The sequence below is a fragment of the Onychomys torridus genome, chromosome 12, assembly GCF_903995425.1.
Source record: "Onychomys torridus chromosome 12, mOncTor1.1, whole genome shotgun sequence".
Classification (NCBI taxonomy): Eukaryota; Metazoa; Chordata; class Mammalia; order Rodentia; family Cricetidae; genus Onychomys; species Onychomys torridus.
This window is the reverse complement of record NC_050454.1, coordinates 15,850,370-15,876,292: the sequence shown is the minus strand read 5'-3', so window position 1 is coordinate 15,876,292 and position 25,923 is coordinate 15,850,370. Positions and strand designations below refer to the sequence as shown.

At 49.3% G+C, this 25,923-nt stretch overlaps 1 protein-coding gene across 1 annotated transcript in view; it reads left to right on the top strand.

Annotated features, from left to right (window-relative positions):
• The window catches only part of Pdia5 (protein disulfide isomerase family A member 5), a 90,798-nt gene extending 65,287 nt beyond the window's left edge, over nt 1-25,511 (top strand). Inside the window, exons 12-17 of the mRNA XM_036203778.1 lie at nt 9,912-9,982; nt 10,486-10,646; nt 14,867-14,997; nt 18,936-19,006; nt 24,788-24,922; nt 25,284-25,511. Of these exons, the coding sequence (XP_036059671.1) occupies nt 9,912-9,982; nt 10,486-10,646; nt 14,867-14,997; nt 18,936-19,006; nt 24,788-24,922; nt 25,284-25,364 (650 nt within the window). The 3' untranslated portion in view covers nt 25,365-25,511. The remainder of the gene's footprint in view (nt 1-9,911; nt 9,983-10,485; nt 10,647-14,866; nt 14,998-18,935; nt 19,007-24,787; nt 24,923-25,283) is intronic.
• Nucleotides 25,512-25,923: the final 412 nt, after the last annotated feature.

Genomic DNA, 25,923 nt, shown 5'->3' with positions numbered 1-25,923 from the left:
AAGGTCTAGCTTGATCCCTTTGGGAGCTGCTACTACGAATTCCCCTAACTTTTTTTTTTTTTTTCCTGAAAAAGTGCTGAATTCTTGGGAGTCCAGAGGAAAAGCACTTTTTTTGTTTGTTTTATTTTTTGTTTTTGTTTTTTGTTTTTTGTTTGTTTCTTAAGACAGGGTTTCTCTGCGTAGCTTTGCTGCTTTCCTGGAACTCACTCTGTAGCCCAGGCTGGCCTCGAACTCACAGAGATCCGCCTACCTCTGCCTCCCGAGTGCCAGGATTAAAGGCGTGCGCCACCACCGCCCGGCAGAAAAGCACTTCTTATGTTTTGTTTCTAGTTCTAGAAAACAAATAGTTCAAAAACATATTTTTTTTTTCCAAGACTTCTCAGACTTGTGATTACGACCTGCTGATTACAGTCAGTGTTAGAGGAACAAAGCAAGATGGCACACGTCTGTGATGCCAGCCCTGGGGGTGGAGAACCATTGTAAGTTTGAGGCCAGCCTAGGCTACAGAGCGAGACCTTGTCTCACAAACAAAGCAAAGAAGATTAATGACAGGGCCTGTGGAATGTGGCCTTCTCCAGGTCTGAGGGTGGTGGGGCTTACTTACGGGTATCCCCAAGGTCAGCGATACCTTACAGACGCCCACCGCCTGGACAGATGGCAGCGATGTACCCACCATCACCCACCCCCAAGCTAAAATATACTTTCCTGGCCCGTCTCAGAGTTGTGGGTGGAAGCCAGTCTTGCAGGAAGTTATGTTGGATCCAGAGCCGAAGTCACCCTGCTTGCATCCCCACCCCAGCTGTAGAGGCAGATGCCCCGGCATGTTCTCCTTCAGGAGTGCTCACTCATGCCCTGTCCGTTTATGTGCTGGCACATGTGTGTATCCCCTCTTTCCTGCGGAGTGTGGGGTTCAAGCAACAGCATGAGGTTCGCTTCTGGATGAACTGCCTGATGGTGTCCCCTTAGATGGCAGTGGTTTCGCTCCAAATGCTGTGCTCTCTAGACCCTCTATCCTGGGAAGGGCTGAAGCCTCATGGTGTAACAGGGAACCAGAGCTCAGGGTAGGATCCACAGGAGCACTCTTATTTGCTTGAATTTGTACTTCGAGCCAGAGTGTTCTCCAAACCCCATCAAGAGGCTAGAGTCCTGCAGAGCAAGAGAGGATGAATATTATTTCAGGGTCATAATATTTTAGGTGTCGGTCCCAGGCCATGTAGAGAGTGGCTGGGAAACAGACCCCCTCGAAGATTAAGGAAAAGGAAATTGGAATCTGTCAGCATAGCAAACCATGATGCTGCCGAGGATTGCTGGCCAGGCTTGTCTTGGTTCCTGGGCAGGGTTACGGGATCAGAGAGCGAGCATGCCTTTCTTTTACCGAGACAGTCAGCAGGTGAATTGCTGTTCTGCCTGTGGCAGGGAGAGCAGGACAGGATGGTGCCACCTGGGGGAAACCGCCTCATCCCACCTTGTCTGGGCCTGTCTGGAGAGCATATACTTAGTTGTAATCAGTAACTAAAAACCAAGTTACAAGGCTCAAGGCAGACTTTCAGAGTTGCCAGGTTTAAAACTGAGAAAAGAATATCGCCTCCCGCCCACCTGTGATCAAGCACATCCCGTTGTGCAGATGGGTCAAACAAACTTGTTTAGGGGAGTGAAAACTTGTAATCTCCCACAAACAATAGCCGCCTGCATTTCAGAAACTATGTGCCCTTGGGCAAGGGGCTTGCAGATCAGAGGCATTTTTGTTTCATGGATCTCTAAGGCACAGTAATTAAAACTTAAAATGTAACTTCAGCTCTCACAGTATATGGTCAGTACTCTGACCTTGAAACCTCTTTGGGTCCCCAGGTTCTTTAGCTTCTTTTTGCCTCAGCTTGCCCAGTGGCTTCACAGTTTTCCTTCCCTCTCTCCCAGTAAGCCATACACTCTCTGGTACAGCTGATGCCTGGGTCGTCTTTGCATGTCTTAGGTATAGGCCACACCTATTGAGACCCTATGCGTACACTAGCTGTAGTCACCCGGTTCACAACCATGTTTGTCCCCTGAGCCTTGCTCTCCAGGAGCTAGGCTGGGCCTCCTGGGGAGGACAGTGCAAATGTCAGTAAAGGGCTGAGGGGGGGGGGGTCTGGGCGCATGGGTGTTGTGTGTGTGACAGAGCCTGGCTTTGCAGCCCTGGAATGGCCTCTCCTCTATCAGCTAAGCCTTGTGCCTGACCTCCCTCTGGCCCTCCGTGAGGGGCTTGGCATGAATGCTGCATCATGGGAGACCGTAGCTCTAGGCCCATTTCGGAGACAAAAACAGGGTCTGTAGAAAGCGTGTCCACAGGTACTGGCTATTGCCACTCTAGTACCTTTTTTTGTTTCTGCCACATAAGAAATCAGATGTGGAGGGGGAAAAAAGGAAAGAAATCAGATGGCTGTCACTTTCTCTTGCTGACGTTTTCTTCTTCCTTTCTTCTTTTCTTTCCTTTTCTTTTTAAAAATTTTTGGTATTTGACCTGCATATCTTTGTGAGGGAGTCAGACCCACTAGAACTTGAATTATACAGTTGTGAGCTGCCGTGTGGGTGCTGGGATTTGGACCTGGGTCCTGTGGAAGAGCAGCCCTCCAGCCCTCCTCCTCCTCCTCCTTTTTTTTTTTTTTTTTTTTGGTTTGTTGAGACAGGGTTTCTCCGTGTAGTTTTGCATCTTTCCTGGAACTCGCTTTGTAGACCAGGCTGGCCTCGAACTCGGAGAGATCTGCCTGCCTCTGCCCCCGAGTGCTGGGATTAAATGCATGTGCCACCACTGCCTGGCTGCTGCTGCTGCTGCTGCTGCTGCTGCTGCTGCTGCTTCTCCTTCTCCTTCTCCTTCTCCTTCTCCTTCTCCTTCTCCTTCTCCTTCTCCTCCTTCTTCTTCTCCTTCTTCTTCTTCTTCTTCTTCTTCCTCTTTTAAAAAAACAGGGCCCAAGATGGTCTCAAAATTCCAATGTAGCCAAGATGACCTTGAACTTCTCATCTTCCCATCTCCATCTGTCAAGTGCTGACGTTCCAGGCATATGCTGCCATACCCAGTTTTACAGTTCTAGAGGTCAAACCCCAGGGCATTGTGTGTGCCAGTCAAGCACTCCCAGGTGAGCCCCATCTCCCAGGCCCTTGGTTGGTTTCTCTGCCTCTCCTGGAATGCCCGGGGGAGAGTACTGCCACTGTATGGAGAAATATACATGACCGAGAAAAAGCAAAACTACCTCCAGTTCATTTTCAGAGGTGGCCACTCCATTTGGAGGCATCATTTTACTAATACTTTCCCTTTCCTTTCCTTTTTTTTCCTTTTCCTTCTTTTTAAAATAAAAAAAAAATTATATTTATGTTATATGTATGTTTTGCCTTCATGTATGTATGTGCACTATATGCATGCCTGATACCTGGGGAGGCCACAAGAGGATGTTGGATTCCCTGACTAGAGTTATAGACAGTTGTGAGCCACCATGTGGGTGCTGGGGACTAAACCTGGGTCCTCTGCAAGGACAACGGGTGGTCTTCACCACCTAGCCATGGCTCCAGCCCCCTTTCCCTTGCTCTTAATGTCTTTAAGTCAGCATGTAGTAAAACTGGCCTTTTTGTGACATGTGTATAGATCTGTGCAACCATCATGCCCTAAAGCCTGCTGATGCTTTTCTAATTATACACATAATTTCAGAAGAATAAGATTGTTGTTGGCAGTGCAGAGTTCAAGGGCTAGGTAAGAATCCAGGGGAAACAGTGGGAAGCCCCCTCTACCAGGCCCACCGTCCACCCCAGGGTTGGACACTACTGACGTCAGCATCTACGTTTCTTTCTGCAGTGCCCCATCTACATTATGGGAATTTTCTCCTCCTCCTCCTTCATCCCCCACTCCTCCTCCTCCTCCCCTCCTCTTTCTCTTCCTCCTCCTCCTATTTTAATATGAGCAGGGGCATTCTCTATCCATTTTCCTATGATTTGATTTTTCACTCAGCAGTAGGTTCTGATGTTTTCACGTCGATGTAAGTGTTGACATATAAATCTAACTACTGCGTAGTGTGTTATAATTTGAATATGCCATTACTTTGAAACAAATCCACCATTGATAGACATTTGTCCTCAGTTTTTCACTACTCAAGCAGTACAGGAAACATGTCTAAATGTTTAGGCTTAATTGCCAACGTGAAGTTGCTGGCCGTGGATGGTAATGTTGTTTTGGAACTTCTCTAGGTAACACCTAGAAATTTTCCATGTGTTGCAGAGTTAGTACCCTGGCATTCTTAGTGTTATGGTTTGTGGTAGCTTGAATGAGAATGTCCTCTGTAGGCCCAGATGTGGTCAGCATAGTCCCCAGTTTGTAGGTTTAGGAGGTGTGGCCTTGCTAAAGGAAATTTGTCAGTGGAGGTGGGGCTTTGAGGTTTTAAAAGCTACTCATGGCCGGGTGGTGGTGACGTACGCCTTTAATCCCAGCACTTTTGAGAGGCAGAGCCAGGCAGATCTCTGTGAGTCCAAGGCCAGACTGGGCTACCAAGTGAGTTCCAGGAAAGGCGCAAAGCTACACAGAGAAACCCTGTCTTGAAAAACCAAAAAAAAAAAAAAAGAAAAGAAAAGAAAAGAAAAGGCCACTCACCACTCCTACTTTGCTCTTTGCTTCCTGCTCGTGGTTTGAAAGCTGAGCTCTCTGTTGTGCGAGCTGCCACACCTTCCTCACCTTGATGGTGACGGACTCTGACTGGAACCGTAGCCCAAATAAGCCCTTCCTTCTGTAAGTTGTCTTGGTCGTGGTGTTCTATCACCCGCAATAGCAAAGTAGCTAAGACATAAATTGAGTCTGAAATGTCCCTTACAACCTCATGTTTTGAATGCTTATTCCCCAACTGTTGGCCCTATTTAGGGGAGGCTGTGGAGCCTTTAGGAGGTTGGGGTATAGCGAAAGTTACCATCATCAGGTCCTGCATCCTGGTCCATCATATGAATGGCCTCCTTCCCACAATCCCACTGTCATCCATGAAGGAGCTCAGCCATACCTTCCCTGCCACAATGGGCCAAAATTCTTGAAAACCATGAACCAAAAGAAATCTTCCCTAACCTTAGGTTGTTTTCTGTCACACACTGAGGTCATTACTGCAGAAGTAACAGATGTACACAGATAACCTCAACTTGGCTTGCCTGCAGCTCTCCTAACACCAAAACAAAACAAAACAAAACAAAACATCCTTTCCTGCAATAACCCCCTGTGTTAGCCAGCTTTCATCACTGAAAACATTCCTAAGAAAAACCAGATTAAAATGCGGAGAGACTTATTTTTGGCTCACGGTTTCAGGGGTGTTAGTCCATGGTCACTCAGCCTGATTGCCTTTGGGTGTTTGTCAAAGCAGAACATCATGGCAGGGTGCACATGGTGGAGGAGGCCAAGGTAGTTTGAGAAAGCAGAGAAGGGAAGGGACTATACCCTCAAAGGGGAGAGTGGAAACCTCCAGGGACCTTCTTTCCCGCCAGCAGTTTCTATACCTCCCAACACCACCATCAGCTTGACACATGAGCTTTGAGGGCAGGCACCTAATGAGACTCTCTGCCCACTTCCCTCTGGCCTTTTACCCAGAGCTCTGTCTGGTATTATTCTTTAAGCTGTTCATGTGTTTCCCCGCCCCCACCCCCATCTCTGGTGCTCTCTTAGTCTCTAGCTTGCTTTAGCTTTCTTGTGGGTGCTTCTCCTTGTATAAAGCTTTGTGCTTTTGTAGCTACATTGTAGTAGTAACTGAGTAATTGCTATGGATCAGGTGTCACTTTTGGAGATATAATTACTTTGTTTCATCTTTACAACAAATCTTGTATCATTATTCCAGTTTTATAAAAAGGAGGGGTATCTGCAGGTACGAGCTTGCCCAAGATCATACGGCCAAACCAGTGCAGTCTGGATTAAAATGAACCCAGGCAGTCCTGGAAGCCACACCTCAGCACTAAGCCATTCTGTCAGTCTGCCTTCCCCATTATCAGCTTCTGTTTTGCTGAGGAAATCCACCCCAGAATTGTTTTGCATTTCATTCTCTTCTTCTAAACTTTTCTTTTCTTTTAGGGTTTTTTGGGGGCCAGGTGAAGGGACTTTACCTTCCTTTTTTTGTTTTTAAATCTCTGCATCTTTTTCATTTACATTGTCTTCTTGATATTTTCTTATGTTACTAAAAACACCTTTTTATACATGTTTTTGGTGGCCACATGATGTTCCATCATAGAATGGCACTGTAAATTGCTTAACCAGTGACATGATGTTGAAACTTGAAGTTGTTTACTGAATTTTCCATTATAAGTCACACTGCCTGAGAACACTTCCATGCATAAATATTTATCCACATGTCAGATTATTTCCTCAGGATTGAAACCTGCAAATAAAATTTTAAAAGCTTGTTATCCACATTTTACAGTAACATAAAGGATGGGGAGACCTCTGCAGGATGAAGGACTGTGATAAATAGAAGTGTCCATCAGGGTGTGACTCAGTCCCAAGGGATCAGCGAGCCCGCTTTGGCCCTTGACGGTTCCCAAACATCAGCAATTCCACTGGTATTAGTAGGAAACCCTTTGAACTGAGGAGCTACCAGGAAGTTTTACAGATGAATTTGACCTCTCGGAAAATTCTGCTTTCAGCATCCAGAGAAGGCCCATGGCTAGTCTATAATATAATTGTCAGTAGAGGTGAATTCAATATAATTCAGAGGAGGTTGAGGGCTCTGGGGTGACAGAGGCCAGCATCCCTGGAGCCAGAGAAGAATGGGATAGAGGTGTTTGTGTCAGAACTCCCTGGATCACAGAGTTAGCAGCTAGCACACTTACACCGATAATAATAATAATAATAATAATAATAATAATAATAATAATAATCCCCAACAAGGAAGTTGGGCCATAAAACTTAATGGCCTGTCAAATCACAGTGAGGACACTAGCAGCAGGCCAGAGCCCTACTCCCCACATGCAAGGTTCCTGACTGTCCTGCAGCTCACACACCAAGGGACACACAGAAGGCAAACCTCGGGAGGTTGGGACTTGGGGCAGCACAGACACTATCACCACAGCTCCCCCAAAAAGATGTTGCTAAGGAGGAAGATGTTACTTGGCCAGACCTTTCCCCTCCTCTGGGCCTTCATGGGCCTCTCATCATAAATTCTGTCTGAAGAAGTTTAGTGGCTAGCCTCGGCATCTCATTCGAAAAGCAGGAGATGCTAGAATGGACAACCTAATGATTTCTAGTGAGCTCTGTCATAGGTCTGAGAAGTGCTAGACCAGCATCTAGAAGGCTGGTGATCTCTGAAGACAATTGTCAAGACTGGGAACAGTAGGGCGAGGCCCCTTTGGGTTAAGAGTAAGATTGGAATTTGAGCAGAAGCATAAGAAGGGTTACACATAAACTGGGGTGGGGGTGTTAGTATTTGAGGTGAGGAGGGAATGCATTCAAGGGTCCTGAGGTAGAAGTAAGCTTATGTGATAGGAGAGAGACTGTAGCGTGAAGGTCGGGAGGAAGGGAGCTGAGCCGAGGCTGATGGGCAGGTGGGAGCCAGATGGTGCTGGGCTTGCAGTGTTGCTAAGGAGCTAGATTTTAGTCTACCACCTGTGGCGGAAAGCCCCTGGAAAGTTTTAAGCAAGGGGATGTGATATGATTTATATTGTGAAAAGAGACCCTGGCTGCTCATAAATATCAGAAGATAGCACTGATCCGTCACATGGCAACCTAAAATTAAATGCCGTGGGAATATCTGAGTAAGAAGTATTTTATGACTAGAAGAAAAACAGCTCCATCAATAGAGCTGACATGAGCTGGAAAGACTCAAAGTGGGGCCCAAAGCAGGGGGTGGGGACCACAGGGGTAGTCTGGAGGGATGCTGTCCTCAACAAGGTCTTATCCATCAGGGTGGGACTGTGGTGAGCAGGGTGAACCTGAGGGGACTTACCATTTCATCTCCTAGAGCCACAAGCTCTAGCTGTAAAATGGACCCGCTGATCTCCATCATTTGTCTCGTGGGGCTGCTGGGATAGTTTTAAATGGTTGTGTACAGAAAACAAACTCCTCCTAATTCAGCCCCGAGAGGCAAGGCTGGAAGTTCAGGAGAGAGCTGTGCATGTGAGCAGAAGAATCTAGAGGGTTTTTTTAGCCATCTTTATGCCCAGCACAGACACTGTGGCTGATCACATGAGCCAATTCTCAGTCTCTGAGCCTGCCTCTGGCTCTCTGTTGATAGACGCTGGCAGGTGGTATTGAGCCCATTTTCCACCCCAGCGGGGCAGTGGCATCAAAGGACAGACACCTGATAAAGGCATGAAGGGAGTGCAAGGTGCATTCTTATCCTCAAGGATCCTGCCGCATCAACTAGGACATTTAGAAAGGAGCGGTCATCTTGCGTTAGTAGGCTTTCCTGTTTTCCATCCACTGACCTCTGTGGCGATCCCACTGTTCAGGCGCTACCAGCAGTGTCACCCACATCATGTTCAGGGGACAGAGCATTGGGGGACCTTTTCTGAGCTAGCTTGTTTCTGGAAATGCAAGTTCAGGGCTCTGCAGCGGTCATTCCCTGCCTTCTGTCTAGGCCAGGCTGGATTCTGGGGTGACAGACCCAGCCCCCAACAGCAGGGGTGTCTCTGGACTTGCTTTTCTCCAAGGCTTCTTGTACAGGTGAACTCCCTCTGCCTGCTAAGAGGAGGGCAGCCTCGGGGAATGGAGAGGACTTTGAGCAGGGCATAAGAAGCATCGGAGGTAGTCCTGGGCAATTCCTGTAAGCACTGTCCAACTTCATCATCCTGACCATAAACGCCGAAGGATTTCTCGCTGTCTTTTTAATTCAAGCAAATGCTTTTAGATCATAATATATCTCACGCTAAGCCAGCAGAACCTCCCATAAACCATCTTATTTTTCTTCCCAGGTATCTTTGAGTATGGAAGGTTACCTGAGCCTGGGCATCTGTGGGGCCCCCACCTTCCTCCACCCACCTCTTAAGGGAAAGGGACTACTTCAGTCTCCTAACCATTTAGTCTGGGACATGAGTTCTTGGGGCCCAATGGCGAGACCTGGGTGGGATCCCTTAGAAGTCACTCATGATTTTGGGGGTAGAAAAACTTACAGTGGAGTCTTTAGCACCCACGACTTGGCCTCCAAGGCTGTCTCTTCTCCCTCCTACTGCAGAGAAAGCTGTCTGGAGTCCTCAGCTGATTGCAGGCTGCACATTTCTACCTGGAGGGAGGTTCAGGGACAGGAAAATAGCACCGCCCACTGTGGATGCTTCAAGTATGCTCTGTTAAAAGGGCTTTTGTGATCATTCCTAGGGATCTGCTTGTAATCTGAAGGTACAGATGTTAGTGTGAAAGGTAACCAACCTTCAGCCTGCCCCTCCCCTTTAAACCTAATTCTTAGGGTGGGTGGGAAGACAGATGTTTTGTAATGATGCTAAAATGTTTATTTCTGGAAAGTATGGTTTTATAATTCAAAATAATGATGGCTTTGACACTTCTCTAGTTGATGGGGCTCCAGTCAGATGAGGCCCAGTAGAGTCAGATGACCCTTACCCTATCCAGAAGCAGGCCTGGGGGCCAGTGCTCAGTGTCTCAGAGGAACCTTTGGGGACAGTTTCTAGGCCAGTGGTCTTCTTTGCCTCGTCAGTCTCAAGCAGCCGTCCACTCTCATCTTGGTGCTTCAGTTTCTCCTCCTGTAAAATAGTGACCACGTCAGTGCCTACCTTGTAGGACTCACCTAAGGACATGCGGCAGCCCTGCTCCATGGCCCAGCACCCCAGGACTGGATATGGGGTGCATGTGTTGTTTATATGGCACTCATTGTCTCTCAGTACCTGGATTCCTGGGGGGGATGCCAGCCCATCTCAGGGAGGCAGCATGGGGACACCAGGGCCCACATGTGGTGAACACGCCTCTCCTTGCTTTCTCCCCGCAGGGTGTGGACACTGTAAGAAGATGAAGCCAGAGTTTGAGAGTTCTGCTGAAGTCCTTCATGGAGACACTGAGGTGAGCTTCCTTTCCTGAGTCCTTACCATTCCCTCCAAAGAGCCGCTGGCTCCTACAGTCATTGTGACTTTCTCTAAGTCTCAAAGTAGCTCTTCTGTCCCTGGAGGCCTGCAGTGTCTGCATGTCCCCTAGTCAATACATCCTGGTCAGGCTGGTGGGGCCCCTCCCAGGGACAGAATAGGGTGGAGACCATGTTCCTGTGGCTGGCTGGGGGACTTCTGCCTATTCCCCTCCTTTCCATGGGACCTTGACCGTGAGGAGAAGGCCCTATTCTGCCCAGCATGGTTGGTGAGGCAGATTCAGAAGCCTCGTCTTAGTCCATCACTAGAGGAGGATGTGCCAGGGTTTGCTTGCTCCCTGTGATCTGTAAGCCCGGAGATCCAGGCCCCTCCAGTTCGATCCTGGCAAGGCCTGGGGGAGAGCTGGGCTGGCAGCTGGGTTCCTCTCTCCAGCAGCACCACTTCTGAGGCTGTAATGCATGGTTGGCCTTTCCCCCATCCCAGAGCTCTGGTGTCCTTGCAGCTGTCGATGCCACCGTCAACGAGGCCCTGGCAGAAAGGTTCCACATCTCGGCCTTTCCTACACTGAAGTATTTTAAGAATGGTGAGCAGCAAGCAGTACCCGCACTCAGGACGAAGAAGCAGCTTATTGAGTGGATGCAGAAGTAAGTTTTTTTGGCCTTTGATACTGTGTCCTAATTAACTAGCTGCCAGCCCCTGGAGATGGCCTTGAGGAAGAGAAGTTGTCTTAGCCGTGAAGAGACACCATGGCCATGGCAATTCTTATAAAGGAAAACATTTAGTTGGGGCTGGCTTACAGTTCAGAGGTTTAGTCCATTGTCATCATGGTGGAAAGCATGGCAGCATGCAGGGAACATGATGCTGGAGAGGTAGCTGAGAGTTCTACGTCTGGATCAGCAGGCAGCAGGAAGAGAGCAAGACACTGGGCCTAGCTTGAGCTTCTGAAACCCCAAAGCCCACCCCCAGTGACATAGTTCCTCCAACAAGGCCACAGATCCTAATCCTTTCAAATAATGCTACTACCTATGAGCCTATGGGGGCCATTTTCATTCAGACCACCACAGAAGTCAACTTTATGCACCCTTGTCCTCGAATTGGGGCCCAAGGAGCCAAGAAAGGTCACTTTCCAGTGTGGGTCCAAAGGCAACAGTCACCATTCTAGATGTCCCATCGGTTTCTGTGAATGTTTGCCTTCTCTGCTCCAGGTTTCATCATCTGTGAATACAGGAAGGGCACACTAGCTTGTCATCACAGAGCTGAACTCATTTGCCCCACGTATTAGTGGTCAACTGGATGTCTTGGAGTGTCCGCAGTGCTGGCTTCCAGGATTCAGGATTGGGGACAAAGATTTCTCAGAGTCCCCTCAGCCTGTGCATTAATTTTCTAGACTTCCATAACAAAGCATGAGAGTCTAGCTGGCATGTCAGAAGTGGCAATTCAAGATGTTGGTGGGGGTGGTTATTTGGAATGCCTTTCCTTGGCATATATATATACATATATATATATATATATATTCTCTGTGATAAAATATCTCAACAAGATTAACTTTTCGGGAGAAAGGATTTGTTTAGCTTATCATCCCAGGTTCCAGTCCCTCACTGTAGCAAGGTCAAGGTAGGATCTCAAAGCATCAGGATGCATCATTCACAGTCAAGAACAGAGCGAGGAACCTGGGCATGCCTCACTTCCTCTGCTTTGTATAGTCTAGGGCCCAACACCAAGGAATAGTGCTGCTCATTTTCAGGCTGGGTCTTCCCACATCAACCTGGGTGATCAGGACAGTTCCACAGACAGGCCCACAGGCCAACCTGATAGATAACTCCCTGTCGAGACTTCCCAGGTTATTCTAGGTTGTGACAAGTTGACAAAACTAACCACCATGGTGGCCATCTTCTGCCTGTCTTCATATACTTTTTCTTCTGGGACCTCAACTCCACTTACAAGAACGCCAGGCATACTGTATGAAGGACCCATTGTAGTGACCTCACCTTAATGCCTCCACATACAGTCACTGTCCAGGGTACTGGGGAATAAGGGCTTCCAGTGTGAGTCTGGGGGCACAACTTAGCCCATGCCACCTGCAAGTACAGACAGCCTGAGAGGTTCTGTCATTGCTGACCCAAAGACCCAGAGGAATTTGAGCCTCGGTTATCGGGATTCCCTTCTGAGAGCGGAGGAAGTTGGCCTGTGTCGCTGATGCCCCAAGAAAAGGAGCAACCTCCGGCCATGCCAGGGAAGCAAGAGCTGTTATCAGAACCATGCTGCTGCAGCCTGGCCCTGCCTTCCACTGCACTCCAGGGCCCGTACAGAACTTTAATATTCAAGGATGTGTCCTCATTTCACCAAAAGGAGGGTAAAGGAAGTGAAAGAAACCATTTTCTGGCCTTCACAGAGGTCCCCGATACATGAGCTAAAGATGCCCGTCTGTGAGGCAAGACTCGGAACAGCAAGGAAGGAAGGAAGGCAGAATAGCAGTAGCTGGATTGAGGTCCTTTCTTACAGCATTGCTCCTTGAACTTGGATGTGCATCCAGTACACACCAGATGTGATTAAGTGTACATTTACCCAAACCGATTCTGAAACTCTTATTCCTGAAACGTGGACTCAAAGAATGTGGATGGATTTCCCAGCCAAGGTGTTTGGAGAAACCCTGGTGTATGGAATAGGAGCGCAGATAGTATGAGACCCAGGAGATGCCTCTTGCAAGAGAAAAGGAAGTGGCAAGGTTCCACCCTCAGCTGCTGCTCCCGTTTTCCTCTGCTCGCCAGGAGAGGAGCCTGATAGCCATGCCGCCATGCTGGAGGGAGTGGTCTGGTTCTGAAGGAGACCAAGAGTTCGCTTTCCCTTCTGGTTTCTGAAGCAGGTGGCTCATCATGCCTGCTCTCCCAGTCTCACTCAGGAAGACAGTAGACTCAGGGCCCACACATGGTAGATAAATATTCTGCCCCTGAACCAAATCCCAAACCCTGTTCAGCTGTGCCCCTTTTCATCCACAAATCCTGCTGAGGCCAGAATTTTTATTCCTATTTCATTGGGAAGGCATTTCCGTTCAGAGAGATCCAGGGTCACCTCCCAGAGACAAGCAATAGCTCTTTGAGGCATTTAGAAGAGAGCCTTCCAGTGTCAGGACAGCAGGTGATTATGGGATGGAAGGTGGAGGGGTCTCATCCAGAAGCAGGACAAGCAGATGGTGCCAGGCAAGGAACATGGTGTTCACTACTGGGTGTACAGGTGGCCAAGGCCCGGCTTGCTAAGGTGTGCCTGCCTGTGTACAGCTAGTGGAACAGCATTGGGGGCTGGGCAAGCAGAAAGGACAAGTTGGTGTCATCAACCATGTAGCCAGGGGACTTAGAGCATAGAGGAAAAGCAAGAGTTGGTCTTGGTCACTGGCACAGGGGTACCATGGCCAGCATGGAGAATTGGGGGGGAGGAAGAGGGACTAGAGAGAAAAATAAAACATGTTCCAAGTCTTGGGGGGGTTGGGGTAACAGTGGGGCCTCTGGCTGGAAACAGGCTAGGATGAGAGGAAAAGTTCATGGTATCCACAAGAAATGGGAGGCCCTGAAGGTCCTGGGAGTCACATAAGGTCTGGTGAGAATTGCAGAGGCTCGGAATAGAACCAGAGGAAGAGAAGGCTGTGGGAGACATGGAACACTGAAGTTAGGACGTACTATTAGAGGGCTTGTTAAAAGTGACAGGCCAGAGAGGCCGTGCCACTCTAAACCAAGTCCTGGGATGGTGGTACAGGGTTGTGGCAGAAATGTTGTGGGAGAAGTTGTATGAGGCAGCTTGGTACAGCCTTACTTGCCAAGAGACAGGGGTTGCAAGGAGAGGAAGCAAGGAAGACAGGCTTCTGAAAGACCTGGAGCTGGGTGTGTTGACATTTGCCTGTAATCCAAGCACTCAGAAGGCTGAATCCAGAAAAATAACACGTTCTGGGCTAGCCTGGGCTACATGACAAGATGTGGTCTCAAAAATAGATAAGACTTATCATTAGTCCGCTTTCCCTTACTGTAATAAATCCCTGAGACAATCAGCTTACAAAGAAAAAGTTGGTCTTGCCTCAGTTTGGGAAGTGTTGTTTTATGGTTACTTGGCAGTGATCGAAAACAAACTTCCCACTGTACCCCATCTTGGTTTCCTGGAGAGTACCACTCTGAAAACACATAGGCTTTTTGGGGGACATTCAGATCTGAACTACAGCGAGCTTTATCCTCATGTGAGGCAGAATGGGATGGGAGACAGCAGAGAAGCAGAAACTAGAAAATGGCTGATACTTATCCAGTGCCTGCCGTTTATTAGCACGTCCAGCTTCTCTAGGCTGGACCAAGCAGGAGCTTTGTGTACACTCTGTGTCCTTCCTTACCACCTGGGTACCGCTCTCACATAACAGAAAAGCAAGTAGAAACTCAGAAGGGTTTGGTCACTTTCCTTAAAGTCACAGGTCTCACAAGTAATCTGGACTGGAGCCCAGGCCTCCCTCACTTGGCTGGCATGCTCTGTGCCAGAACAAACACTTCAAAGAAGATGATGGAAGGTCACTCGGTGACTCCCTAGGAGGCAGGCAGGAAGGGCCAGGGAGCCAGGTGGAGGAGGTTCTGTGCCTTCTGAAGTGATGGTGACCCACACCGGGGAGGGGGGGGGGGGGGGGGGGGGGGGGGTGGGGTGCCTGTGTTCAAATGGGGCCACGTCTCCCACCTCTTCATGGATAGTATGGATTTGTTGGTGTTTGAGCCAAGGTTTTAAAATGAAATCCCAGAAGTTTTTTGTTCATATGTGTTCCACAGTGGCTGGGTGTGGGATGGGGTTTGCGCCTATCTGTCAGCAGTTCCTCTTGTTTGCCCCTCCCCCCCAACCTCTGCAGCCCTGAGGCTCCCCCACCTCCAGAACCCACGTGGGAAGAACAACAGACAAGTGTATTACATTTGATGGGGGATAACTTCCGGGACACCCTGAAGAAGAAGAAGCACACCTTGGTCATGTTCTATGCCCCCTGTAAGTAGCTTGTGTTCACAAGGAGGGAGGGGAGAGGACTCGGCCTCACCCCACCAAAAAGAGCCCCTTCCCCAGGGACCAGGACACCTACTGGTTGACTCTGAAACCAGGTGTTCCTGAAGCAGGACTCCCAATTTCCCCAAAGGCTGAGAGGGCCTGAAAAATGCATTGATTCCTTTCGTCGGCCCCTATTGGGTTCTTTCCTTCATTGGGAATGTCTTGCTCTTCTCAAGCCTACAGGCTCTGTATGTGGTGGGAACCAGTCGCCTAGGGTTCTGGGTTTTTCCATACTGTACTCCCCCTATAAGCCTGCCTGACCTCCGCTGTGCCCCCCCACCCCCCCCCCCACCCCACATACACACACTCAAAATTCCTTCCACTCTCCTCCTATCCTCTCTCCTGATACTGCCCTTTCTTTCAAGGCCTGAGAGCTCCCTCCACTGACCTTTCGCACAGGCTTTGATCTGTTTGAGACTGACACCATGCTGTAGGAAAGGCACATTCACCTGCAAGCTCCATGATTCTCATTTTAATCAGAGTACAAGTTGAGGAAGAGACCTGTCTGCTAAGGGCGGTGTCTTCGACCTCGGGTTTCTCCGCATTCCCGTTTTGAAGTTGTTAATTGACACTTAGAGGGAAAGCATCTTAGCATGCCCCACTCTTCCCTTGCCCTTCTCTCTCTCCCCCAGGTTACAGCTCAGCTTAATGGCGTGAGGATAATAAAAGTCTCTGTCTACAGAGAAGCCAGGCACGCAGTCTAGTCGTAAACTCACTCATTTGTGGCCGGCCCTCCTGTTTGCTCCGCTCCTGTCCCCACTGTTCAGTGTCAGTAGCCTGCAATGTCTCTTATTGTCACCATCACTGTCTGAGAGGCCCAGTGGATCATGACTTCAGACCCCATCCCTCGGGCAGCCGGCACACTGGGCAGCCTCCCTTCCCTGCAGCCTTGACCTCTTTCAGGGATTTGCTTCCAAAGATCCTTACTGAGTTCCTCAAAGACCTTGCCTGCCCCTTCAGAGCAAAAGAGGGTGGAGGGCTGAGACCCAGGAATTTTTTTTTTTTTTTTTTTTTTTGAGCTGAGGATCGAACCCAGGGCCTTGCACTTGCTAGGCAAGCACTCTACCACTGAGCTAAATCCCCAAGCCCTAGAGACCCAGGATTTTTGTGGCTTGCTCCAGACCTGTGGCAGGTCCTTCCCACAGCCCAGGCAACTCTGTCTCTGCCACAGGCACAATGCATCAGGAGTGATCTCTGTGAGCATCCATTAGGCAACAATCAGTTCAGTGACCAGCCACCAAAACTTCACAAAGACTAGACAAAATGCTTCCCGGGGAATGCCCCCTCTCTTTGGCCCATGCCATTCCTCATTCCTCACTGAGGGACCCTGTGGTAGACACAAAGTCCTTATTGGCTACTAGAACAGACAGGTTTCTATGTCCACAGGGATCCTCCCAAACTGGGCAGTGGAGACCAGTCTGCCCCCCTTCTCCAAACAGCACCCAGAATATAGGGAAGGGGCCATATCCCTGCCATACCTCTTTGGCTCCCAGTCTTCTCTGAGAGAACTCTCACAAACCAGGACATGGCCACAGCAGTGCTATGGAATGATTCAGTTGCTGGTGAAGAGCTTAATCCTTAAAGTTCCCCATCTGTCTTTCTGTGCTTTCTGATGATAATATACTTACTTGTGAGCTCTACACACACACACACACACACACACACACACACACACACACACACACACAACTTATTTATATATAAAGAATCCAAATACTGCAGAAATGTCAAGTACCAGATAAAATTTTAAAGTAAAAGGAAAAGGCTGGCCTACCACATCCGGCCTCCCTGCCACTTTCCTTCCCCCCCAGATCTGCCTCTTCACATGTCTCTTTATTCCCCACTTCTCACACCTTCCTGAAAGATTTGATCATGGGAACTGCCCTTCCTAGACCAACTCAGCTCCTTCTCTAGGGTTGAGGTTTTCCAGCCTGTCCTCCGGCTTTGCCTCTGCCCTCCCATTTCAGGGAGCCTAGTGGGTTTTCTACTTCATAGAGGTAATGCTTTATGTTTTCCACCCCCAAATTTTAAAAAGCCATGGCATACTCTGGCCCACCTGATGCCTCCTAGAAACATCCCATGCACTTTGTGACACCACCACCCCACCAGGTATCCATCTGCCATGCACTCACTCTCTTTAGATAATGAGACAATGAGATGCAAGAAGCCATGTGTCTGAGGCCTTGGTATTTTAAAATTGATGGCGTGGGAACTTGCACTAGGCTGACAGTTGGCTTTTATGCTTTCAATAAGTGGAGGTTAAAAAGGGAAAATTAATAGTGAAACCGGATTGTGAGGCTTAGGGTAGATTATTTTCGGCCCACCCTGTGAGCGTGCTATTAGTAGGCCTGTGCCCTTCACAGGGCCTGTAGCTACCCACGGGATGAGTCTACCAATAGATTGTGCTCTTTAAATGTTTTGAAATTATGTAACATCACTCCTGTACTATGACATTTTCATGAATTTGAGCTTTGTGTCTCTGTTAGGCCAAATTAATGGTGTTACTTCTGATTGCCATTTTAGGTAGTTGAAAAGTCATCTGTCTCTTAGCTGCCATGTGGGCTCATTTATTCAGAATTAACCCATACCCATCCCAGGTCTCTTCTCTTCCTGCATCAGATGTTGGGAAATCCCTGAGTCCCTCCCCATCATCCCCCCCTCTATTCTGGGGCCAGCTGGCTGCTCCCCAAGTCTGGCCATATGGGCGGTCCCACCCATCTCAGAAACCAACTCAGATGCTAAATTCAGATTAAATTTGTAGCTTAGTCTTAATTTAGTTTCACAAAACCCTTTGAAATGCCAGTCATTATTATCTCATTCTAAAGAGAAGAAAGCAGAAAAGCAAAACCATTTCCGTTCCCTGCAGAATCAGCTCTGTCTACCTCCCCGAGTGGGATGGACAGGCCTGTGTCAGGAGGCTGCTGCTGGACCCTGTCTCCCCTCAGGCATGGGACCCCTCCCATCTGTTTGCATCGGAATCAATTACCATGGTCAGGGTCATAGCTGTCTGTCCATGGCAGTTCTGTTCACTCATATCTGGCGAATGAATTTGAGAATTGGCGGGTTTGGGTTCTGATCTGTTCACCCTGAAGGAAAGGCCAGTGTGGCCTTTGGCTTTCCCAGCTTCTGTGACTGAAAAAGAAAAATGGCCCACAAATAGGTTCCTGCACTACTTTCCAGCAGGAGGGGGTCAAAGTGATGCACAGACTAAGAAACAAGAATCACAGTGGAATGCCGCGGCCCTTCCTCCTCTCTATAGGCCTTTTTCCCTGGGGCAGGGACTGGGGGCTACTGATGACTCTGTAGCTCATCTTCCTCCCAGCCTCACTCAAGTACATCCTTTGTTGCCTTCAAGATTAAAATTGTAGAAAGGGATAACGGGTGTTGAAGGGGAGGAAGCTATCTGCAAAGCAGGGGCCTTGGGAACATGGGCAGAGCTGCTACCTCTGACCCCATCTTCCCAGTACCACCCCCTCAGCCATGAAGTAGAGAGGTGACCCACCATCATCCCTAGGGCAAGAGGACAGAGTGTGATAGACTCAGGGAGTCCTGAGCACAGGTGGCCCTTCCCAAGTCCCTTTGCACTGTGGCTCCAGCTCCTCTGGTCTGTCTCCAGGGCAGTCTCTGTACAACTCCATCACAACCTCCCTTTAGGCCAGATGGCAGATGAGAAGTTCCAGGGGAGGGGTATCCCCAGACTCAATGGAATTGATTCCTGCAAAGCCCTGTGCCCACAGACGTTTGAATGGCAAGGTTAACAAAGGAACCCTAGCAGGGTGAGCAGGATGTGGGCTCCTAGAAAGGACGATCCAGAGTCCCAGAGAGTGGCCCCAGCTCTGCCATCTTCGGGCCTGTGTGACACTCTGTCCCTTCTCACCCAGGGTGCCCACACTGTAAGAAGGCCATCCCACACTTCACTGCCACAGCTGATGCCTTCAAAGATGACCGCAAGGTAAGGACACTCCCTCTCTCGTTCCACCCCCAGTTCACTTTGCACTAATTCCTCCACCCTTTTCCCTGCCAGTTACATTCTCCAGCCCTATGTGCGGCTCTGCCCAGACCTGTAAGCAGGGTCATTCTCAGAAGCAGAGCATTCTTACTCTTCACCAGGCAGACAGGGTGGATTTCTGCTGCAAAATCAACTAGAGGTGTAAACTGAACCATTACAGCACTTCCGTGGAGGAAGGCTATAAAAGGAGCCATGTGTTCATTTTTCTTTAGTGCTCAAATATTTTTACAGTAGGATCGTAGTCATGCGTTACTTACATAATTAAAAATACAAATAACCCCCCAGAAGTCAAATGGAGGAGGCTGCGGTGGGGGAGAACCAGACCATGCCAGAGGATCCACATCCTGCCTAAGCTAAAGGCTCCTGCAACTGCCAGCTGATGAAGCATAAAATTAACAAGCTGGAGCTGCAGATTGGATTAGGGAGTGGGCGCCAGGCCTGTTTCTGCAGCAGGGGAACAGAGCCACCCCTGGTGAGGGTGGGCATGTGGCCGTTGAAGCAGGGCTGGACCCCAGAACTCGGGAAATCCTCTCAACCTCCAGTCTTTAAGTTCCTTTCTCCTAGAAGGTTTTGGTTGTTGTTTGTTGTTTATTGAGGGGCAGGGCTGGAGGCTGAACTCCTGCTAAGCAAGCAATCTCCCACTGAGCTACATCCCCAGCCCGTGAATTCCCTTCTCATCTTATCAATGAGACTGATAGGGGGCTGGTAGGGATGGTTGTGAAGAGGGTTTCCAGCCCTTGGATTCAGTCATAGGAATCTGTCACATACCAGGCCTCATTGGGTTTATTTAGGGACTTCACACACACACACACACACACACACACACACACACACACACACACACACACACACACACATGCACGCACACACACTCACACTCACACAGAGTACCCAGAGTCACATGTGCTACTGTTCCGCCGTCCTATTTTCCCATGTAAAATCCTTCAGCTGGTCCAGGCTCAAGGTAAGCAGAGGTCCCACAATAAGTAGATGGATCCGGAAGAGCAGGTAAGGCAGCACACGTGAGCACAGGCAGTTGTCCTAGGGATGGTGAGGGTTTGAGTGAAGCAAGTGGAAGGTAGGCCTGAAGCTCCCTCCAGGATGATGGCGGCAGAGACACAGGCGCCAGGACACCTCACCGCACTGCACTTGGAAGGAGCTGCAGAGAAAAAGTGATGAGAACTTAGCAGTTCAGGAAGCCAGGCTGAGAGCAGGCACGTATGCAGGGAGTGAGGTTCCGCAGGACAAGATTCCTACGTAGACCCTGGGACCCTTCTGTGTATTCACTGGCTGATCCCCATAAGCCCTGGCTTTGCCCTTGAGGGCCCCCTCACTGTTCCAGGAGGGAGTATAAGGACCATGCACTTTGTGCACACACGCATGAGTGTGTGTGTGTGTGTGTGTGTGTGTGTGTGTATGTACCACTTGCCTGATGGTTGCTTCTGTACTGGGAGCTCCAATGATGTCACCATACCCTGATTGTCTACCCCAACATTAGAATAGATGTCACTCCAAGTCATTACTGTTGTTACTCCAAGTCCATCAGCCCTGAACTAGAACACTGAGGGCTCCAGGCAGATAGGAGAATGAGTAAAGTTGGTGGCCTCTCTGCCCTAAGGCTGCTTAGGTGCTCGTGCACTCCAGGAGATCCTTGAAGGGATTCTGAGGCCTCACTGATGCCAGAGCTTGAACTGGGCTGTTCTGGTTCATACAGTGTTGGGGAGGTCTGCTAAAGGACCAGGTGGTCAGAAAAATCTTGGGAGTGTGGCCCACATTACCATGACATCTGTTTTTCTGTTAGACCACTGCTAGAGCCTTCTGAAGCCAGGCTTCCAAATCCACAGTAGGCAGCCCAGATCCAGCCTTTCTCTTCCCCACTCACTCTGGTGTATAGGGCCCCATTATTTTGTGCTTCACTGTCTGACATATGCTAGCTCTTGGCTGGGTTCACACGCTTAGCCCACTCCCTTTGCCCCTCCTTACAACCTCCTTTATTCCATCTCCCAGTCTGGTCTGTCTGGGAAGCTGACCCACCTGAGGTTCCTAGAATACTCCGCAGCAATAATAACAGCTCCCAGAGCCAGTGCGTGGCCTGGGAACTAAGGTGAGTTGTGCCCATTCTGTGCCCAAAGCAGAGTACCATATTTTAACCATCATATGGGAGGTTCTGGAAGGATGCTTCCAGAAACTGGTGACTTAGAAGAGCTGGCCTTTTTACTGGCCATACAGTGGTGTTTGGGGACCATTGGCTTGCCCCCACTTGCTTTTACTTTACAGGGACTATGAAAGGAGCTATGTCCTTTGTGCAAGGATGCCCCAGGGGTTATTGATAGCCAGAGCTGGGTCTCCTGACTCCGGCTCTTCCTCACACCCTTGCTGCCACCTCTCAGCTGGAATCATATTGTGTTTCTCCCCCAGCAGCCAGTCCGTGTTCCTTCCCCAATCAATATGCGGCTGGTTTTTCACTTCCATTTTCATAGCCAAAGTCAATATTAGCTCCTGCAGAGATTTATTTTACTGAATCAATAAAGCTGTGTGAGGCAGCTCATGTTTTAGCCAGCGAGTCTAAATCCCCTCCCAGGAGCTTAGCTGGGGACCTTATCAGTTGACACGCTGGTGGAGAAGGGCTACAGACTTTGAGTGTTGGAATAGATGGCGTTTTTTCCAGTGGCCTGGAAGACAGGGACCCGTGTGGAAGACCAAACAGAGGCAAGGGCCTGCTGTACTGGCTAGGAGAGGCTCACCTCTGTGTACTTTAAGGTTTGCCCCAGCTTGGGCATGAAGGTGGGGCCAGTAAAAGTGTGCAGGACATTCCAAGGGAGGTCGAAAGGCTGCAGGTGCCCCACTCTGACTGACCACACCACCACTCTAACCTGGACAGGTGGGATAGGTCACGTTTGGCACTCCTGTCCATCAGGAGTGGAAACTCCTTAATACAGGAGCCTCCTTTGTTTTTGAACTCCCCAAAGTCTCGATGTTTTAGACCCCCACCCCATGACTGTTGTCTAAATGACAGAGTGATAATGAGGGCCATGGAGGCTTTTTTTCCATGGTGAGCAGTGAGTTATACAGTCCTCGAAGTAGCTTGATGGATTAGGTATTAACACATTCCTCGTCTTACCGGTGTGGAGTCTAGAGTCCAGGAGGGTTTAAATGGGAGTCCCTACACACATGCCTTTGCTGGGAAGGAGCCACGTCAGAAACTGAACATGAGCATTGCCAACTGGTGTTTTCCTGAAAGCAGGCTGTGTGCTGGCTGGGACTCTGTGAGGGGCATGAATTTGGGAGGAGATCTCGGGGAAGTACCACAGAAGGTTGAGAAAGTGAGTTGAAGCAGGAAGAAGCCACAGGGGAGATGACATGGGCGGGTGGCTGTGGGTAGCTGAGGCTCTATCCCTTGGGAGACTTCCTAGGACATGACCCACAGAGTTGTCTCACTCAAAGGTCCTGGAAGCCAGGGTTCTGTCCTTGGCGTCCCCAAGGTCTGCAACTTGAGGGCTTGGTGAAGCTCTCGGGTCAGACTTTTGGTACCAGGGCAAGTCTTTGGCTGAGGACCCCTCGGGACAGACAGAGAGCCGAGGAATCCATGCCAACTACAGGAGAACAAGGCTGAGGCTGTAGGTGTGTTGAATGCAGGTGGTCAGTGAAGGCCACAGTAGGTCTGATGGGACAGGAGTTGAGGCAGGTGAGATGGGAGCTCTGAGAACAGATTCATTTTGAAGGGTATTGGCCACTCTTGTCTCTTGTAGAAACTGAGCATGGATTCCCCTTTGCAGCTGGAAGCCACATTCCCTGTACATGGCTGACAGCTAGTGTGAAGGATTCACAAGTATACATTTTTAATTTAGCAGATTTATAAAACCATACACTACATTTCCAACAGCTCCAGGGCATGTATACAAATTGAATTCATAATTTAAAGTGGATGCAGGGAGAGCAGCGGCCCGGAGCGGTGTTCATCCAACTCTGAGCAGAGGAGCGGTGGTCCCTGGCCCGAGGCTGGCTGGAGCCACCCTGTGCTGCTGGCCGTGTGGAGTCGGACATGCTTGTCCAGAAGAAGAAAACCCTGCACAGGAGCATCTGCCTCTTGTTTCTAAATAATTCAGAACACAATTTAGAAGATGAGCAGGGTTCTCAGGAACCCACTGTGGCCAGCTGCTGGCCTAAGCGAATTGAGCTCATTGTGGGTGCAGGTGAAGGGTAGGGTTAACCTCCCAGAAGGAGACAGATGCTCGCCCGCTCAGCCAGTCGCTGCCTGTGGGAACACGGGGCAAGTACCATCCAATCTTCTGATGTTTATAGAGAAGCTCGAAGCCAAATTTTTATATTAAATCTTCTGGCTCCTTCCACATTGGCAGCTAATTCAAATTTATTTTCTTTTTAAGTTCTATGTGGGCCAAATAGAACGGGCCTGAGAGCCAGCTATGGATTATGTTCAGTGAGTTTGCAAACTTCACTGTGAAAGTCTTGTTGTATAAAACAATCAGGCTGAAGATGCAAAGGGGAGCCTGAGGTGAGGAGGTGGGGGAGACTGTCCCCCCTTGCTTACTTTAGCTCTCAGTCTTACAGTCCATAAGATGGTAGCCATGGCTACCAGTAGCCATGAACGCTGTGGCCTACAGAGTTCTTTTCCCTGGAAAGGGACCCTTGCCTGATGTGAAGAACCGTGGTTCTCCAGCAACCTTTAAATTGTCTCAGGGATGTCAACTGAGTCGTCACCAGGCTCTAAAATGACCTCACTTATTACATAGCGGGGGGGGGGGGGGGGGGGGGGGGTCGCTGCCTGGTGGCTGGACTTTGTCAAGGTCACCTGTGTGCATCTGGTCACCCCCAGCATCTGGAACAGGCCTGGCACATAAGTGAAGACTCACATCCCATTCGAGCCTGCCATTCCTGCTTTCCAGAGATGCTGCTCTGTGTATTGCCTCTAGCTGACTTTGTTTCCTCCTTCTCTGCTGTGTGGCTTTCAGCAAAATAAAAGCAGCCTCCCCCTACTACACACACACACACACACACACACACACACACACACACACACACACCACCTGGCACATGCACAAGAAGAGGCCAGAGTCCATTAGAAGAACTTTCTTACCAAAACCCAATTCCCATAGTAACAGATTCTGGAATGTACTCCCCTGGCATTCTCCATCTGTAGGTACTGGCTTGGTTGGTGAATGGTGAACAGTGACTTTGGTCCACTAACACCCTGGACCACCCCTGTGACTCAGATCACACAAGATTGAGAATGTTCTTTATCCAATGTCCTGCCCAGGCGCTCGGCTTCTAGCAGGAGCAGTTTATGGGTATGGTGTCAGTAGGAATGAGTGTCACAGCAGCTGACACTTGCTAACCATTGGTCATGTGCTGACAGGTGTTATTTGAACCCTCTTGGTCTCCGTAACTTCCTGATGCACCAAGTGGCTAGTTATGTTCCATGAGTCTCAGTGTGCCAGCAAGAAGATTTGCCCTTAGAAAACTGGGCTGCAAAAGTGTTCCTCTGGGTTGGGGATTTGTCTCAGTGGTAGAGCGCTTGCCTAGCAAGCGCAAGGCCCTGGGTTCAATCCTCAGCTAAAAAAAAAAAAGAAAGAAAGAAAGAAAGAGAAAAAGAAAAAGAAAAAGAAAAAGAAAAAGAAAAAAGAAAAAAAAAGTGTTCCTCTTCCCAGTCCAGCCCTTCCCCCAGCAGATGGGGCGACATCTGACCTTCCCCACCTCACCCCTTAGATTGCTTGTGCTGCTGTGGACTGTGTCAAGGACAAGAACCAGGACCTGTGTCAGCAGGAGTCTGTGAAGGCCTACCCCACTTTCCACTACTACCACTACGGGAAGCTGGTAGAAAAGTATGAAAGCGACCGCACGGTGAGTGGAGTGGGCCCCCGGAAGCCGCCACTGCAGAGGGCAGCAAAGGGAGGTGGACAGGAGCCACGGCACGCAGCTAGGACACGCCATGCTTACAATACCGGACACATCTTCACCCCGCCCACACCTTCACCCCGCCCACATCTTCACCCCGCCCACATCTTCACCCCGCCCACATCTTCACCCCGCCCACATCTTCACCCCGCCGGGAGCATGGGGGCTTATGTCACAAGTCAACAGTGCCTCCTTGTGGGTCTGCCCAGGAGTTGGTGGAGGTGCAGGGGCAGCAGCGGGAGGGTGTGCATCCCTCAAGAGTTCAAGTCCCATCTTTTCTCTCTCTCTCTCCTTCCCAACCCTGCAGGAATTGGGATTTACTAGCTTCATCCGAACCCTCAGGGAGGGAGACCTCAAGAGACTAGAGAAGAGGAAAGAGGAGCTGTAATTCCACCTCCTCCGAGAGAGCCCTTCCTTTACACTGTGAATGATGCCTATTTTGTCCTTTCTGAATTTCCATGTGTTCTGAAGACAAAAGTTTTTTATAGCCACGTATGGCCTTTTGTACAATTTTGAAATAAAAGCCAACCATTTACTCAGTGGTAGAGCTTATTTCCACAGGGCCTCACTCGTGTTCCCTGCCCTCCACACTGTCTCTGAGAGGTGGGGTCCATCCTAGTACCACGTGTATACCAAAAGGTCCTGAGGGGTGGAGAGGACATGCGGTGCTGGTCCCATCTGTCAGTAGAGAGCAAACAGAGAAACCCAAAGCCCGCCCCACGATGAGGACAAATACGCTACTTGGCTATTTTTTTTTTCTTTTGCTCCTGTGCTTTTCATGTCTTGTATAAAAAACACTGTAGGATTTAGTGTCTTTCCCCATATGTGTTCATCTAAGAGTTCCGTAGTTTTAGTCTTTAGAGGGGTTTGTCTGTTTTTAGTTCATTTTTGCATGTGCTGAAGTGCCCCGCTTCATTATTTTGCATGTGGGTATGCAGTCTTCCCAG